A 17,444-nucleotide genomic window follows, 5' to 3' on the forward strand; every position below is an offset into this window, starting at 1 on the left:
CTGTGTGGTCCAGGGCTGTCAGGGGACCAGTGGCCTGAGGTCCCACAGCGAGGACCCAGGCCCGGGAGCTCCGTCCCAGAACTGTCTGGCAGTGAGGTGGGTGGGGGTGGAGGGGGTGGCTGAGGAGACACCCCCACCCCCAGGCTGGAGTCATTACACGGTCACGGGCCTCTGGTTATGGCCTGGCTCCCCAGGAGGCTGTACGCGCCCCGTGGGGCAGGGGCTGGGTCTGTGCTGGTGACACCTCGTCCCCCAGTTTCAGAGCAGGCACTTAAGAAACTTCAGTGAAGACAGGGAAGAAGGAACGGATCCGCAGGCCTTAGACGGCAACCCACCCCGGAAACACGGAGACCCGGTGTGAGTATCACGTCTTAAGAGAAATAAATTCCTGCAGGAAATGCTTGCCGGACACGTGGAGAGGCTTCCCTTGGAGAAGAGAAGTTCACGACGGTGACACTCACGCCTAGGGGCCATCCCGGGGCAAGAGGGCAGAGCCTGGTGTGCCCGCAGAGAAGAGAAACACTGGAGAGGCCAATTTTGGCTAAAAATGAAAGGATTTCTCAACAGGTAGAGTGACCTACTGGTCCCCAGGATACACCAAAGCCCTGTCACAAGAGGTACGCCGGCAGGGGTAGGCACAAGGACTTCTGCACCAAAGGGCCCAGGGCCGGGGGCTGGCCCGAGGCCCTGCCAGCTCTATGACCCTGTGACCCTAGGGGTCAGGCCTCCCGACCCCAAAGCCGTCCGGCCTTAGTCAATCTGATTCTGATGTCCTGTGGTCCCAACAGGCCCTTTGTGGCCTGAAACCAGTTCTTTTCCCCTTGGCCGGGGGGGGGGGGGACCACAGGGCCCCCAACGCCACCACAGACTGGCCCCGGCCCAACCGCAGCCCCCAGGCGGCCTTACCACAGTCAGCTTCGTGGTTTCCTGAACATTCTCAACCAACGGTCGCTTTTACCATAATGGTTCCCGCGAGAGGCTGCCGGTCAATTTTCCTTGCTTGGTTCTCAATTTCTTCTGAAGGGTAAAGTGGCTGACGGGGGGGGGGGGGGGGGGGAACACCACGAGCCGCCCCTCCCCCAAAGCCTCCTTGTTTATCTCACACTCAGGCCACACTGTATCATTTCAGCTTAATTTTATTTCCTCTTATAAATGGGCACAGCACGGGAAGTGTTAAAAAAAAAAAAAGAAAGAAAGAACAACCAAACAGAAAACAAAAACAAAACAACCAAACAGCTCCTTCACAAGGCTGGGACAGGTGAGTACCCCCAGTGGCGGGAGGGGGGGGGGGCAGGCACCTGGGTCTCTTTTTCCAGTCTTTTCCCTCCGCTTTTCCTTATTTAGAGATTTGGCCGTGAACTCAGGACAGGTATGGTTAATAAACAGGTTATGGGGGGGGGGTGGGAGAGAAAGGGCAGGGAAGGCTTGGGGGAGGTAAGGACAAACTCCCACCCACCCCAGGCCGGGTACGCGAAGGGTTCTGTACAGGAGAAAGGACGCACGGGAGGGACACTGTCTTCAGGGGGCTCTCTGGAGCCACACTGCCTACGAAAAGTATTTACACGTATTTGCCACGCTGTGCACTAAGCTGCCGGGTGGGCACCGGGGCGGGGGATGCTGGACCCATCAGCCCTTAGATGGCAACTCCAGGACCCAGTCTTGGCATCTCCGTAAATCTGTACAGTTCGTGGGCTTCTATTTACAGGCAGGAGGCCTGAGGAAGCAAGTCCAGGGTGGTGGCTGTCAGGAGAAATCTGGGAGAGCCCAGGAGGTGGTGGCCACTCCCGCCCCACCGGAGAGGCCAAGATAGGTTTGCTTCCTGCGCCCGGGGCCCCAGCCTGGAGGCCTGGACAGATGGCTTTGCCAGCCCCGGCGGGGATCTGGCCTGAGCACCCCAAGCCACGGACCGCAGACCTGCCTCACCCAGCCCTGGTTGCCACCCAGCCCCCTCCAGGGCTGAAGGGGACGCACCTTTCAGGAGAGGTATGCCCCTGTGGCCCCTTAGGGAGACAGAACCTGGGTTCTAGAAGTCACAGCTGGAGCGAGGGCCCGAACCCCACCTCCCGAGGCCCCAGCCACCCTCCCTGGCAGCTGAGGCCCCAGAGAGGTTCTCGGGCCACACAAGCCCCCTCCCCTTTGGAATCGGCCCGGCTTCTAGGAAATGCCAGGGCCTTGCGGGACACCCTCCCTAAGCACACTGGTGTGTCTGGGGACCCATCTGCCCAGGCCCTGCTTGCATCACACCTCGTGCCCAGGCAGAGAGAGAGCCCCGCACCCACATTGCACCGGAGAGCCCCAGCTCATCCTTTTAACCGACCTCTCTCCTGGACTGCCCTGCCCCAGCCGGGCTGGCCGGAATGAACTTGGGCCAGTCAGACTGTGTTGTTCCACGAGGATAAAGCCTGGGCCTTGGGCTCAGGTCCAGGGCTCCATGAACAAGGCCCTTGGCCCCTTCTCTCAAACGCTAAGGACAGAGAGAAGAGGCCCGTGTGCCAGGAGGCAAAGCCCCAAGTCCCAAGTTAGAAGCCAGCCCTACGTGGGGAGTCAGGCCTGCTGGGACCAGACTGGACCCCTGCAGGGGGCCACTCCAAGCCCACTCCAGCCAGACCAAGCTCAGCTCCTCTGTCCTTGCCAGGCCCCGCCCCACCATGGGCTACATGTGGTCCACGCAGGGGTCTCCAACCCCAGGCCCACCATCCCTGGGCTCACGTCCCCTCTCCTCCATGCTCCCTGGCTTCTCAGCCTTGGCTTGCCCAGGCCTTGTCACCAGAGCTGCTGGCCCCCCACAACAGCCCACCGGGGAGCTGCTGGGACATCAGTCCCTCCTCCCCCGCCCTTCCACGCTCCAGGGATGACTGAGGCCAGGTCGCCTCACCTTCAACAAATCATGGGCCCAGGGTGCCTCCCCTCACTCCTGCCCATCACAAAGTTTGGGACCGGCTGGGCTCCTCACAGGCCTCCAGGCCCTGCCCAGGGGGACACTGAGTCCGAAAGACAAAGCCCCAGCCCGGAAGCAGGATGGTGGAAAAGACAGGGTGTGGAAGTTCCCTGGACCCTTGCTCTCAATGCCTCGGGCACCCCCCACCCCCCTCACCCTGCAGAAATCTGCTGCCAGGGAGTCTAGAAAAGGGAACAGAAATAAAAGCTGGGATCCTGACTTTAATCTGGGCTGAAGGTTGGGGGGGGGTGAGCACCAGCCAACCCCAACTCAGACCACATCCTGTGTCCTCAGGAGCCCCCACCAAGCACACCCTCCTCCCCCAAGGAGATTTGTGACCCCACATTTAAAATATCTACAGAAGCGGCCCCCTCGCAAGGGTAACACAGAAGGGGGAGGTGGGCCGGGGCCTGGGACGCCCCCCCCCCCCCCCCCCCCGCCCCACCTGCTCTCAGCTCCCGGCCTGGGGCAGTGTGTCTGGCTGGGCTGCTTCAAGAACCATCAGCTTGTCTGGCCAGCGAGCGGGCAGGTGTCCACGGGGAGGGCCCCAGGGCGGGACCGAGGTGGGCCTGGTGAGGCCGCGGGGAGGGTGCAGGAGGCCCAGGCGACAGGGCCCACCCTCGCAGGCACTTTGGAGACTTGTGTCCTGGGAGGCAGAGTCAGCCCCTAGCTCAGAGCAGGAGAGGGTACAGGGAGACCGGGAGCCAGGCCGCACACCCCTCCCCGCCCAGGCCTTGTGGTCCTGGGTGACCCAAACCCCCTCCACATTTCCAGGAACCAGCCTGCCTTCCTCAGCAAGGCTCCTAGCTAGTGGGGGACTGACCCCGAACTCACCCCTCAGCGAGCTACAGAGGGGAGGGGAGGGGAGCAGGCCCAACGATGTGCAATGCCCTGGGGGGGGGGGGGGTTGTGGCAGCATCCCCCCCCCCCACTTTATTTCAGGAGAGGCAAGCAAGAGCCCGCCGGTTCCCCTGCAGCACAAGCACGGGGCTGTGCAGGGGGGAGACTGTACCTCCACGTGGGATCGTATCTGACATGCTGGGGGCGGCGGCCACGTGGTTGGTGCTGGCGTCGTGGTGAGGGGCTGAGTGTGGCAGGGCAACTCTGGGGACCCAATATGGGCTGACTGTTCCAGCCTGACTCCACCCTCTCCGGTGAGCCCGGGAGCTGGGGACAGCCTGCCTGGTGCCACAGTGTACATGGGGGGAGGGGGACAGAGGGAGGGGCAGGCCACACTGTCACCACCATCAGGGGACGACGATTAGTGCCTTGCATTGTTGTCAGCATTGGGGGGCGGGGGGAGGGGGGGCCGCGGGGTGAGAAACACGTGAGAATAAGCATCTTTGGAAGCATGTCTGTGACAGGTCTGCACCGGCTGGGTGAGCGGGACCGCGCAAGGTTTTGTCATTGCGCGTCGTCGCCTTCGTGTGTGACGTCATGCGTGACCGTGTGGGAGATGGTGTCTGTGCAGAGTCCGCCTGCAAGAGGGAGGGAGGCCCAGGCAGCCCAGCCCCTCCTCACCAGTGGCCGCCAGAGCACTCTTAGCAAGTCGATTCCTTAGGGGCACGCTGGGATGAGGTGAGGCCTGTGGTAGGTGGGCACTGGGCAGGGGCCAGGGGAGAATGGCCCCACCACCCCAGAGAGGCCAGGGCAAAACAGGCTGGTGACGAGAGGAACCGTCTCTCCCGGGCAGAGAGGGGCCCCGGGACGGTCGTGAGAGGCCGCAGTGTCTCGATGATGTCGAGGGCTGAGCTGGCCAAACGCTCGTCCTGGAAACCAGCCTGCATGCCTCTCCGCCTCCGAAACGAGACTTCAGCTGGCCCTGGGGGGGGGCCAGGTTGGGGCCTGGAGCCCATCTCAAGCCCCACCCTTTCTTCTCCCAGCCAATCCGGAGCTTCCTTCCTCCTGTCCGGCCGACACGAGGTCCTGAAGCCCCAGGCTGATTGTGGGGAGGGCGGGGGGACAAGAGATGAGCTGGTAAGGGCACACAGTCTAGGGCAGATGGCAGTGCCCCCTGTCCCTCAGGTAAGATCTGCGTGAGGCTGGCTGGCTGGGCAGACCCTGGGAGGGCGGGCAGAGATGAACCGCGGCCAGACTCCCTCCCAGGCCCAGTCCCAGGCCAGGGCTGGTGGGGCCGGGCCGGGGGCTAGGCGGAGGGGTGACGCTGAGGCTACGGGAGGCACTGTGGCTCCACTAGGCTCCGCTAGGCGTAGAATTCCTCCTGCTTGTCAGGCTTCTGGTACGTGACGCTGGCCTGCTTGGGCTCCTCCAGTGTGTAGCTGCCCTCATCCTTCTTCTTCATGCGGTAGATGAGCAGCGTGACCAGGAAGGCCGCGAACAGGGCGCCCACCACCCCGCCTACAATCACAGCTGCGGAGAAAGAAGGCAGAGGTCAAGGGCTAAAGACAAGCTGGGGACAAGCTCAGAACCTGGGGAGAGGGCAGAGGGCCCCGGGCGGGGAGGGGGCTCAGAGCCTTGAATCTGAGGCGCGGGGTGGCCAATTCTCACACGGGCAGCGCTGGCTGGCCTTCACAGACCTCGCCGGAAGGAGGATGTGGAGGCAGGGTCAGACCCTGGGACAGGGGAAGGTCAGAGGAGGAAACAAAAGGAGGGTCTGGGGGTTGAGTCCCCAGCTTTCCCTTCCTAGGAGACTAGGCTCCTAGAAACCCCACGCCCTGACCTCTTCTCGGGTCCCTAGACATCCAAACTGAGGCCCGACCAGCTGCCTCGCTCTGGGCTCCTCCCAGGCCCCAAGCCTCACCTACGAGCACCTCCTTCCGCTCTAGGATGCTCTTCTGAGGCAGCTGAGCAGCTGAGCTGCCTGGGTCGATGGCATTGTCCAGGAGGCTGGGGCCTGGGCCAGCACCCTTGGGCAGCGTCCCAGGTGGAGGTGACGGCTTGGCTGCAGCCCCGCCCACAGCCACCACCTCATTGGCTGTGTCTGGCTGTGTGGTCTCTTCCTCCGGCAGCTCAAAGTCCCCGCTGGGCCCCCCGCTCACGGGCACCTCTGGCTCATCCCGGATCGTGGTCAGGACGGACTCCGGAGTTGGGGTCTGGAGGGAGGGAGGCATGAGCCTAGGAGCCAGGCCTCAGCCCCTCCTGCCATGGGGCACCCCCCCACCTCTGCCCAAACCACCCCGCATTCCCAGTGGGTCTGACACTTACTTAACTAAGCACTCGCTATGTGCCAGGCACTGTGCTAAACACGTTATGGGCGTTTTGCCCTCACAACACCCCCGTGAAGGAGGTACTGTTACCCCTGATTTATAGGGCTGGAAATAGGTTCAGAGAAGTTAAGTGACTTGCCAAGGACGTACAGCTAGTAAAGCAGTAGAAGCAGAACTAAAATCCAGATCCACCCAATTCCAACGTCTCGGGTTTGTAACCACCCCACACCGCCTCTGTTCTCACCTGGCCACATCCTATCCCCACCCCATCGGTCACCTCCCCCTCTAGCCGCCTCTTGGTAATAACGATCATCGTTGGGAGATCACTGTGGAATTGCTGTTTGGGGACTGCTAGGTGCTGCCTGGTCCCCAGGCCACGTACCTGGGGCAGGGGTGAGGCCCTCAGCCCGGGGGTCAGTTCAAGTGTACAAATGCAGAGTGTGATGCCCCTTGGAGGCAAGCGTCCAGGAAACCAGCCCGGCGGCTCCCACCAGGGGGAAGCAGGACCAGAGCTGGGTTTGGGGCAAGGATGTAGGTGCCTGGGGGTGAGCAGGGCGAGGTGGGCCTGGTGCCCCTCCCTCCATCCCCTGTCACTGTTTCCCCTTCCTGCTTGGCCAGCGTCTGGGAAGTACCAGGCTGCCCCAGCTGCTCAGAGGAGCTGAGGGCAGGGTCTGCATCTGGCCGGGGCTGGGGAGTCAGAGAGGCTGAGGGGGACCTGAAGGCACCTCTCCCACCTGAGGGCCCTCCTCCCTCCGTGAGGCCGGCTGCAAAGGGCTTTTGTACCCCAATCAGTGCGACCTCCTCCCCCTCCTAGCCCAGCCCACCCAGCAGGGACCAGGCTACTGCTCCCACTTCCTTGATCCCATGCACCCCCACAGTCCTGACGTCCGCATCCTCCCCCCTTCAGCCCTCCACCCCTCACCCCTAACACCCCCCCACACACACACACACATGCCCTGGCCTCTCTCTAGAGCCAACTGCGGGGCTCAGATGCTGACTCTGCCATCGCGGGTGAGGCCTGGTCTGCAGCAGGAGGAAGGCGCAGTGCCACCCACAGCATGGATGCCAGGGTGAGGGAGGGCACGGGGACGCTCAGCTCTGAGCCGGCCACCCGGGCAGCACACCACACACGTGAGCTGAGGGCTCTCCTCTCCCTCGGCCTCCCCCTGCCCCCCCAGTCACCCTCAGACTAACAACGATGGCGATGACGGTGACCGTGACGATACCGAAGCCTCTGGCTGGTTTACCATTGCCAGGCCCCGTTTTAGGCACTTTGGATGATTCCGCAACACTAGGGTCCGCGTCCTATTATTTCCTCCTTCTCACAGGTGAGGAAATGGACGTACAGAAAGAATCGACGACTTCCTGAGCTCACTCCAGGATGCCTGCCCCCTGGCCCTGCACAGGCCCCTTGCCCCGCCCCACCCCGCCCCAACCGCGCTCTACCCGATTCTTTCCCTATCCCTATCTTGTCCCAACATCCTAAGCCCCAGGGCCAGTCTCCCTTCCATCCCCATCCACCTCGACCTCTGTCCCCATCCTGTGTTTCAAGCCCCCAGCCTTGGCCCTCTGGCCTCACCCTCTCTAGCCATGTCTGGCCCATCTCCAGACCCTCCTGGTCCCCGCCCCGCCCAGCTGCAACCTCCCCTGCCCAGGCCCGACCCACCCGCCTCTGCTCTCGCTCCCTGTCCTCCCCCAAACTGCTCACCTGAGCCACTTCCGTGGGTCCAGGGGCCGTGGTCCCCAGGGGCAGGGTGCTCTTCTCAGGGCTGTCAGGCTCCTGGGTGGTAGCTGGCCTGGGAAGGGCCCTTGGCCTGGAGGTAGCTGTGCTGACCAACCTGGGTGTCGGGGCCTCTGTGTCCAAGACAGCCACCGTGGTGGGAGGCGAGGGCGCCGCTGGGGTGGTGGCCCGGGCCGTGGCTGCCGTGGTCAGCGGAAGAGGCAGAAGCCTCTGTGCACCGGTGGTCCTTATGACAGAGGTGATGGCCGTGGAAGGGGGTGCCGCGGGGATGCTGGGGGCGGCGGTGGCCACCGTGGCGGGCACCGTGGCCACGGTCAGGGCCCCCGCGGTCGTGGCAGCAGTGGTAGCCGTGGGCATGGAGACGGTGGTGGCTCTCTGGCTGGGCTCTTCCGGGACCTCTGTCACCACCGGGGGGCTGGTGGCTGGCTCCGGGGTGGGGTGCTCGGAGGGGAGCTCTTCAAACGGGGTGCCCACGGGCTGGATGTCCATGGTGGGCGGCACCGCGGGTGTGGTGGACACTGCCGTGGCCACATCTGGGCTGAACCGCATGGCTGTCTCAATGCCCGACTCCTGCTCGAAGTCTGAGGGGGTGGGGAAGAGGAGAGAGCTAGGGAGCTGGCTGATTGTGAGGGCAGGAGGGTCCCAGGTAAGCAATGGCCACCAAGATGGGGCGGATCCCAGCCCTCACTCCATGCAAGTTCCCCGGGACAAGATGAGGGAAAGACGTAAGGCACAGCCTGCCCACAGGTCAACAGCTGGTTGGCAGCTGGTACATGTTCCCTAAGCCTTCCCTGCCTAGCCAAAAATTCCTCGGGGGGTGGGGGCAGGGGAGGGAGGTCACCTCTTCCAGGAAGTCTTCTCTGATTTTTCCAGACCCCCCCGGCCTGGACCTAGTGGCAGTCTAAAAGCCCTACGGGCTGCAGATCTTGCTAAAAGCTGGGGGGAAGCAGGGGAGTGGCATTCTGGGAAAAGCCAGGCCTGGATAAACCCCCGCCATGAGCATGAGGCGCTTAAGGGCTTCTCCGGAGGCACAGGCCACAGGAAGACAGCAAGGAGGAGAAGGAGCCCTTCCTACAGGGAAATGCTTGAGCAGTCTGGTGGACTCTGAGCCAGGACAAGGGAAGGGGCCCAGGAGGAAATAGGGGACAGAGAGAGAGAGAGAGAAGGTGCAGCCCACTCCCTGGGCCCCTGATCAGGCAGAGGAGGGGTGGAGAGCAGCCAGAGAGGTTCAGGAGTAGAGACATGACCCAGCAGAGATGGATTTTATGAAGATTATGTTGCAAGAGGCTTACATGGAGTAGGGCTAAAGCGGGGAGACTAGAGGTAGAGGACTGTGGGTGGCCAGGCCCATAGCACAGAGACCTCCTACCATCCCATCAGACAGCCTTGTCCTCTCACAGGGCCCAATCTCAGCACATACCCCTTTTTAAAAAAAAAAAAAAGAAAAGTCATCTCGGGGCACCTGGGTGGCTCAGTCGGTTAAATGTCCGACTTCGGCTCAGGTCATGATCTCGAAGTTCGTGAGTTCGAGCCCCGCCACGGGCTCTGCGCTGACAGTGTGGAGCCTGCTGGGGATTTTCTCTCACTCGCTCTCTCTCTGCCCCTACCCCCCTTGCACTCTCTCGCTCTCTCAAAATAAATAAATGAATTAAAAAAAAAAAAAAGTAATCTCAACACGCAAAGCGGGGTTCCGACTCAAGACCCCGAGATCAAGAGTCACAGCTCTTCCGACTGAGCCAGCCAGGTGCCCCGAACACACACCCCTTTTTTCTACCATTTTTAAACTCCTTCCCTGTTCCAGACCCTGACACCTTACGCCGAAGCCTTCCAGAGGCTCTGAGAAGAAGGCACAGCTCTTCTATGATTCCCAGGTGAGAACACAGGGACCCAGAGGGGGAGAGTGGCTGAAGGTGGCACAGGTTTTAAGCGCCGAAGCCGGGATTCAAACCAGGGGTGCGGGGGCAACCTCCCTCACCTCACACTACTCTCCTGGCCTTTCCCAGGCCACAGAACTGGGCTGTCCCAGGCGCTGGTGGAGGCGTCTGCCCCTTTCCACCGCTCCCTGAACTCTACCCTGGGCCACAGCTGACTGGACAGGAAGGGGGCCACCTGACCTAAGCGGAGTCAGTCAAATGGTTTCTGCTGAGGACGCGCCCCTGCAGATCCGAGAAGTGACTACTAAGTTCCTCCAAGAGGTCAGGGCAGTACTGAAAACTGGGTTACTGAGGGGCGTCCGTGCTCCCCAGCAGAGGCGGGAGGTCTTCGGGGAGACGCAAACAGTGCAGAGAGAACCGTGGGGAGCGGCGAGTCCCGAGCTCTGAGGTCTCAAAGCCCTGGCGACAGCCCCGGGAGGACGGGCTGCCCTTCCCCGTGCTTGCGGCCCAGAAGCTTCCCCTGCCTGACCACCCCGGCCCCTCACCCCCACCATGGAAACCAGCCTGCATGGGCCCCTGTTCCCAGTGATCCCAGAGCCTTGGGTGGGGCACCGGAGGCAGACGGCACTGCCCAGGCACAGGGCAAGGGGTTGGGCGGGGGAGGCGGGTACTTACAGCCCGAGCCGGACCCCGAGTAGAGGTCGTCCAGCTCGTCATCGGGGAAGGAGTCGTCATCCCCAGAGCCCTCCAGGTCCACGGGCCTCTCGAAGTTCTCACTGCGCCAGCGCTGAGCCTGAGGAAGGCAGAGGCGGGCACAGAGCTTAGCACCTGCGGCCCAGACGTGCCCAGAGGGACAGCAGACACATCCGTGGGCCAAGCGACTGAGGAACAGCGTCAGGCGTGGCCACCACACGGGCCAACAGGGCCAGGGCGGGCCTGAATACCACCTCCTGGTCCCCCCCAGAGGCTAGGACAGCAGCCCCACCTTCCTGCCCCCACCGGGACCCGGACCACTCCCAGACGCCCTGATCAGAACTGCTGGGCGGCAGACCGGGGGTCTAGAGCCAGAACGCTGGATGAGTCCCGCCTTCATCACTTACTAAACGTGTGACCGCTCTGTACTCATTACCCACAGTGCCTGCCTCACTGGTGCCGCGAGCACACGGCGTGCGGATGTGTGTGTGGTGCCCGGGACGCCTGGCGGGACTCTTGGCGTGGCCACGGTCATCAGCCCCGTTCTGCAGAGGAGGCAGCTGAGGCCCACCCAGCTGCCCTAGGTCACCAGAGAGCACGTGACACGACGAGATTCAGACTCTGCTGGGGACCCAATCGAAGTCTCAAAGGCAATGCGATTAGTCGGACACGGGGTTTAGGCAGACGAGGGGCTTTGGGAGGGGGGTACTTTGGGTAAGAGTGGGGAGGTGGAGGGAGAGAAGGGAGTGTAGGCTCCAGCCCTGCTCCTTGCAGGTTCCCCAGACTCCTCCCAGTGTCAGAAGCTGGGGAGGCCCGGGGCTGGGGCCGTCCCTCCCCACTGCAACCCTGGAGGATGGCCAGCACAAGGGGCAAGCAAGGCAGGAGTCCCTCCCCCTCCAAGGGGGCAGCCGGGGCCCCATCCCCTGCTACACTTCTGACCCTGGCTCCAAGCCAAGTCAAGCCACAGTCCCTGCCCCTGAGGGCTTTCCCCAGGAAAGTGAGACGGATCTGGAGGGATTAGCGCTTGGGGCTGAAACAACGGAACAAGAGAGAAAGGCATCTCCAGCAGAGGGAAGAGAAAGAAATACGCCAAGTCTCCGAGGTGGGGAAGTGCAGCCCGTGTTCCCCGGGCTGGCCATGCCCGCCCTCCAGCCTCATCCGGGGTCCCTCTGCACCCCTCCAATTGCTGGATTCCAGCCACGCTGGCAGCTCTCTATTCCCGGAATGTGCCTGGTCTCTCCTGTCCACTCATGCTGTTCCCTCCGCCCAGAACACTCTTCCTCCCCATCCCCTCATCGTCCAATGTCTGGCCAGAGAACCTCCACTCTACTTCCTTCGAGAAGCCCCACCCTATTCTGACCTTTCCGAGGATGCTATGGTTCTGAATTCACGCCTATCACCACTTGTGAGCTGGGTCTGCTTGGGTGACAGCCCGCCCTACAGAACTACATCTCGATGGATGGAGGCGGGACCTTGCTCGGCACATAGTAGGTATTCAGGAAATGCCTGTTAAGAAACGGGGTTGAGCTGGGAGATGGGACTAGTGCCCGGGGCAGGGGCGGGCTGGAGCTGCAGCTGCGGAAGCCCCATCACAGGAGGCTTTCAGCGACCAACTGACAACTCCATCCTGGAAACCGGTTCCTTTCCATCCTGACCGCACGTCAGAATATCGTGAACACTGAACTCGGTGGTTCAGCAGATCTGAGGGACAGTCTGAGCATTCGCACTGTCTGACCGACGTGGGAACCACGAACGGAGTGTGGAGCAGGAAGGGGACCGGGCCAGCGCCGCGAGCCGGTCCTCAGCCCCCTGATGGGCCCCCTTCTGGGGTTTGCACACAGCTAGAGAGAGGACCCCAACCCTGGCTTCCTGCCCCAGCCTCGACCGCCTGCTCCGCAGCCCTCCCCAGGCCAGCCGGGGCAAGAGGCCAGGGCAGCAAGCCAGGAGATGCCCTCCATCCTGCCACCCCACCCCTGTTACCACACACACACACACACACACACACACACACACACACACACACGCAAAGTAATGAATTAATCAGTATTTACTTGCTACCAATGAGTCATGGAGTGGAACAATTAGTGTAATTGCTCCCGTGACTAATTGCTGGGTCTTTCTCGCTTTCAGACATTCCAGGAGCTCAGAGCAGCTATCATCCGACTTGCCCCAGCTCCCATCTCTGCCCCCGCTGCCCAAAAGAACGAACCCCCAGGACCCCCGGTGAGGGAAGCAGAAGGCTCCCTGCACCACCAGCCTCTTCAAGCTGGGCCAGCCAAGCTGGAGTCCCTTGGAGACGTTCTGCCTAATTCTTAGGCAAGCAGCCAGGAGCCAGAGATGTGCAATTCCTGTTCAGGGCCACACAGCAGGACAGCGCGCTTGGGAGTGGAGCTGTCTTCACTGTCTTTCCATCCTTCCAGGAAAGGCCAGGGAGGAGCCGGGAGGACGGGTTCTAAGAAGTCTGAGGTCCCCGGGGGGTGCCCAAACTGGAGGCAACATGGGAGCCAAAATAGGGAGTCCTCATGATTCTTGGGTGACCAATGCCATGCAATAGCCCCTAACAATCTGCTCCCCGAAGGGCCTGCCCAAATCCAAAGACTCGCCCCAAAGCCACACAGACTCTTGAAATGATACTCCCAGAGACAGAGAGAACATATACAGACACACCCTGACGCACACACCCTTAGGCAGCCTCAGAGAGGCACCTTGCATTGGCACGCCTTTGGGTACAAAGAGGGCCACGCATCGGGGGCAGGCACTGGGCGGGGGGCACACGGTGCAGCTCTGAGGCCCCGAGACAAGCATGGAGCCTCTTGTGAACCCATCAGCCTCCACTCAGGTAGCTCTCACCTAGATACTATTCATCCCTAGCTCAGTAGCCATCGACATGACAACCGTTACCATGGCGACCATCTCCTCCATGCTAAGGACCAGGAGCTCCAGCTTCCCACAGAGATGGAGGGGGGCAGGAGAGGGAAAGATAGTGGAAAAATAGAGAGGACGACGGGGAGGGGCGAGGGGGGAGGCGCAGGGCAGAGGGAAGCCAGGGGTCAGAGGGGCACAGGGGGGAGGCGGAGGGGGCAGTGCAGGGAGGACGCGGTGAGCGGGCGAGTGAGAGAGAAAGCAGGAAGGCGAGAGTGGCAGGCGCGGGGAGCGAATTCTCTCACATCTTAATTTAGCCTCGCGCGCGCAATCAGACAGAGCTGGGGAAGGGGCCACTTCAGTGATTTTCCAAACCCACATCCAAGAGAACATCCTTTCTGCATAGTAAGTGGCCCCCAGATGAGGTGGAAGGAGGGGTGGCCAACAGCCCGGTCACCCCTGAACTCGTCCTGGGAAGCTTAACGCAAGGGACACCTGTGGGGGTGGGGGTAGGGGGATGCAGGATGCCATCTTGCCCAGCCAGCTCCCTCCCCCCCCCGGCCAGCTGAATGCCAGCCTGACCCCTCCCTGGGCCAGCTGGAGGGGCCGGAACTCAGTGGGTGCCCCCCAGAAACACTGCAGGGGTGCTGGTGGCTGCAGCTCCCAGGGGACCAGGAGGAGGAGGGAGGAAAGAGATGGGGGCTGGGAGCTGAGCCTGGGAGGCAGCAGGGAAAGACTCAGAAGTCACAAAGTGCCAGGGGAGAATGGTGACAACAGCCTCCGACCCCCAAACGACCTCTCCATTTGCATAATTCCATGCATAATTAGCATACTTATCCATGCCATCCCCTGAAACGAGAACTGAATCCGAAGGCCCCAGGACCCTGTGGCCTGCCCCTGCCCCCCACTGCGCCCCACCGCTGGGTAAACCCCCCCTCATGCTTGATAAACGCATCCACGCGCCTAACACACCCACACACTGCAGCCAGCAGGCAATCCCGCACCCTCATGCACATGCGCGCGCGCACACACACACGCACACACACACACACACACACGCACCATGCAGGCTTCCTTTCTGGGTGCAAACAAGCATACACAACGCCGGGGTGAGCCCTTCTCAAGGGGCTGCCACCTGGGGGAAGGGGGGGACGGACCCAAATCAGGTGGACCTCAGGTATGTCTCCTCCCCTCTGAGTGCAGGGGTGCATTCAGGGAGAAAGCCAGGGAGCCTCCCTCTGCCCCCAGCCTCCTTCCCAGACTCGAAGTCTGGGGTCTCTCAGGCCCAGCCCCTATCACCTGCCCTCCCCCATCAAGAGCATTCCCTGAGAAACAGGAAAGCACAGAGGTGAAGCCGGAATGGACCGGACGCTCCCCCACTACCCGTGGGACATCAGGCAAGCCTCTGAGTCTCTCAGCACCTCAGCCTTCTCATCTGTAAAATGGGGATGCCGCTAATAGTGCGTTGCTCCTCTAGCTGCTCTGGGAATCAAATACTATCACGCAGGTAACGGGTTGAGCACAGGACCCAACATCCAGAGTTGGATAAATGGACGTAGTTGCAGCTAGTGTCCCTTATGCGCTCAGCGTTCCGTGATCCTTTCCGAAGATTTTACTTCATTCAAGCCTCGCCATCCTCGTGATGGGAAATAGAATCGGGACGGTCACACCCAGGCTGCGGATGCCCAGAGAGGTCAAGAGGCCCTGCCAAGGCCACACAGCAGGGGAGGGTGCAGAGAGAAGAAAAAGAGAGGCTGGATGAGCGGGGAGAAAGGGTAAGGTACAGAAACAGACGCAGACACACAAATTAGGTCAGCTGGCAGGGGGCCAGGAGCCCAGCACCCCTGAGCACTGCTAATCGTGCCGCAAAAGCTAAGAATAAAATCAAGTATAATTAATTCTGCCCAAGCTTCCTGCCCTGCATGAGCCAGACTCAGGCGCCCCGCTCTCAGTGACTAGAGGCGTGTGAGCAGGAGTTGGGAGCCCAGCTCTAGATTCAGACAGCCCTGGGTTCAAGTCCAGCTCGGCTTAGTTGCTGGCTGACTCTGGGCAAGTTACTTAACCTCTCTGAGCCTCTCTTCGGTCACACGGGGACACTAGTAACACAGGTGGCACAGAATAATTGGTGGTCAGCCTTACCACAGCACGTTTCCCACCTCGGTCCACACCTCAAGGCCAAACTAGGCCTCAGTGATCACGGGGTTCTACCCTTTCTTCTTACCGATGTGAACACTGAGGCTCAGAGAGGGGAAGGGCTTGCATCACCCCAGTCCCTGCTAAGAGGGGTGGGGGTGGGGACCGAGCCTGCCAAGCGGCACTCAGGAAAGTCAAGGGATCCGTCCAGGGACACACAGTGACGCAACCACTAGCTGGTGGGAGCAGGGTGGTCTCGGCAGAGCCCCCTGGATCCCCACAGGCTCTGTCCCCACCAGTCCCTGTCCCCAGAAGGCCCTCCGTCCTGTGAGAACTCAGTGCCCCTCACGCTCACCAGCTCCAACCCGGAGACCCAGAGCGTCACGGCAGGAATGTGGGCCGGGGCCAGGCTCTGGGCAGCAGGACAGCTGAGGGGGGCTCACAATGGAGAGCCGGGACCAGGAAGGGGGACGCCTCGGTCCCCACCCCCTTGCCAGTCCACAGCTGCCCTGGCTGGGAACCCAGCACCCGCCACCTTCGCTTGCTGCTGGAGGGGTGAGGGGCATGAAGGTGGCACCTGCTGGGGAAGGGGCCACAGAGCCCAAGGGCCAGAGAGAAGGGCGTGGGGGAGGGGCAGGGGGGAGGGGCAGAGAAGGCCCAGGCTAAACTTGACAGACCCCCCCACCCCCACCCCGCCACACACACACACACACACACACACACACGCACACACACACACACACACACACCCCAAACAGTCAGCAAAGCACAGAGGCGTACCCTGTCCCACTGCCCTTATTCCAGAAGCCTACTTCCAATCTCCCACCAGGGCAGCTCAGGGAGTGGGAAAACACCCCTGTGCCCCCCCCACCTCCCCGGAATCCCCCTTCCCCTGGGCAGCACTACCTCTGCCCACACCCCCCCAGGGCGCCCCGGAGAGCAAGCAACCCCAGCGCCGGAGGCCACAGCCTCTGAGCCCCAGACCAGCCCCCTTCTCCGTACTTCCCGATGCCTCACTCGCTCGGTGCTCTAAGGGCCTTTCTGACTCTGACACTCTGGGCAGTCGGGAACCCAGTCCTCCAGTTCAAGAGACCCGGGGAAATGTTACCGATGACAAGTGGAAACAACCGACCTTCCCAACAGAGGACTAGTTAAATAAATGAAGGCATAACCATAACATGGAATATTATGTAGCTATCAATAATTGAGTTTTCATAAGCCCGCGCTGTCTTTTCTCAGGCCATTAAAAAGGCATGAATGGGGAACAGAAGGTTTTTGTTTTTTACTTGCTTCAAAGAATATTTAAGGACAGGGGGAAATGCACGCGTTGGTTGTCAGGAGGCAATGCGGCTCGGCTATTGATGGGATCGTACAGATGGTTCTGTCTCTCAATACCTGGGTGACCTTGGGCAGGTATTTAACTCTCTCGGCCTGGTTTTCCTGGTAAACAAAGATAATAACCCACTCCGGGTGCACAGGAGACTCTGACACATTAACGAATCGCTCAGTGAACGCTGGCTATGAATACTATTATCATCGTTAAGTTTAGGAAACAAGTTAGAAAAAACTAGACAACACGATCCTGCTTTAAAGAACGCCGTACCAAAGTGGATTTCTAAACACCGAATCGTACTAAGGCTTTCCAGAAACTCTCTGGGTGCTGGGATGACAGGCAGTGTTTCATTTTTTCCCCTCAGGACCTGTCTGTATTTTCCAAATGTTCTATGATAAACTCAGAGTCCTTTGATTATTAGAAACAGCACGTTCTTGGGGCGCCTGGGTGGCTCAGTCGGTTTAAGCATCTGACTCTTGATTTCGACTCAGGCCAAGATCTCACGGTCTGTGGGATCGAGCCCCGCATCGGGCTCTGTGCTGACAGCATGGGGCCTGCTTGGGATTCTCTCTCTCCCTCTCGTCTCTCTCTGCCCCTCCCCTGCTTACACGTGTGTGTGCTCTCCCTCTCTCTCAAAATAAATAAATAAAGAGCACATTCTTTCTGTGTCCCCATCCCTGCCGCTCTCCAGTCTGGCAATTCC

General features: G+C 61.0%; 1 protein-coding gene across 1 annotated transcript in view; it reads right to left on the reverse strand.

Moving 5' to 3' along the window:
* Nucleotides 1-1,120: 1,120 nt before the first annotated feature.
* The window catches only part of SDC3 (syndecan 3), a 35,697-nt gene continuing 19,373 nt past the window's right edge, over nt 1,121-17,444 (reverse strand). Inside the window, exons 2-5 of the mRNA XM_053210320.1 lie at nt 10,396-10,513; nt 7,814-8,427; nt 5,700-5,991; nt 1,121-5,308 (exon numbers count right to left, since the gene is read on the reverse strand). Coding sequence (XP_053066295.1) covers nt 5,142-5,308; nt 5,700-5,991; nt 7,814-8,427; nt 10,396-10,513 — 1,191 coding nt within the window. The 3' untranslated portion in view covers nt 1,121-5,141. The remainder of the gene's footprint in view (nt 5,309-5,699; nt 5,992-7,813; nt 8,428-10,395; nt 10,514-17,444) is intronic.

Source organism: Acinonyx jubatus, chromosome C1, assembly GCF_027475565.1.
Source record: "Acinonyx jubatus isolate Ajub_Pintada_27869175 chromosome C1, VMU_Ajub_asm_v1.0, whole genome shotgun sequence".
In the NCBI taxonomy this organism is placed as follows: domain Eukaryota; kingdom Metazoa; phylum Chordata; class Mammalia; order Carnivora; family Felidae; genus Acinonyx; species Acinonyx jubatus.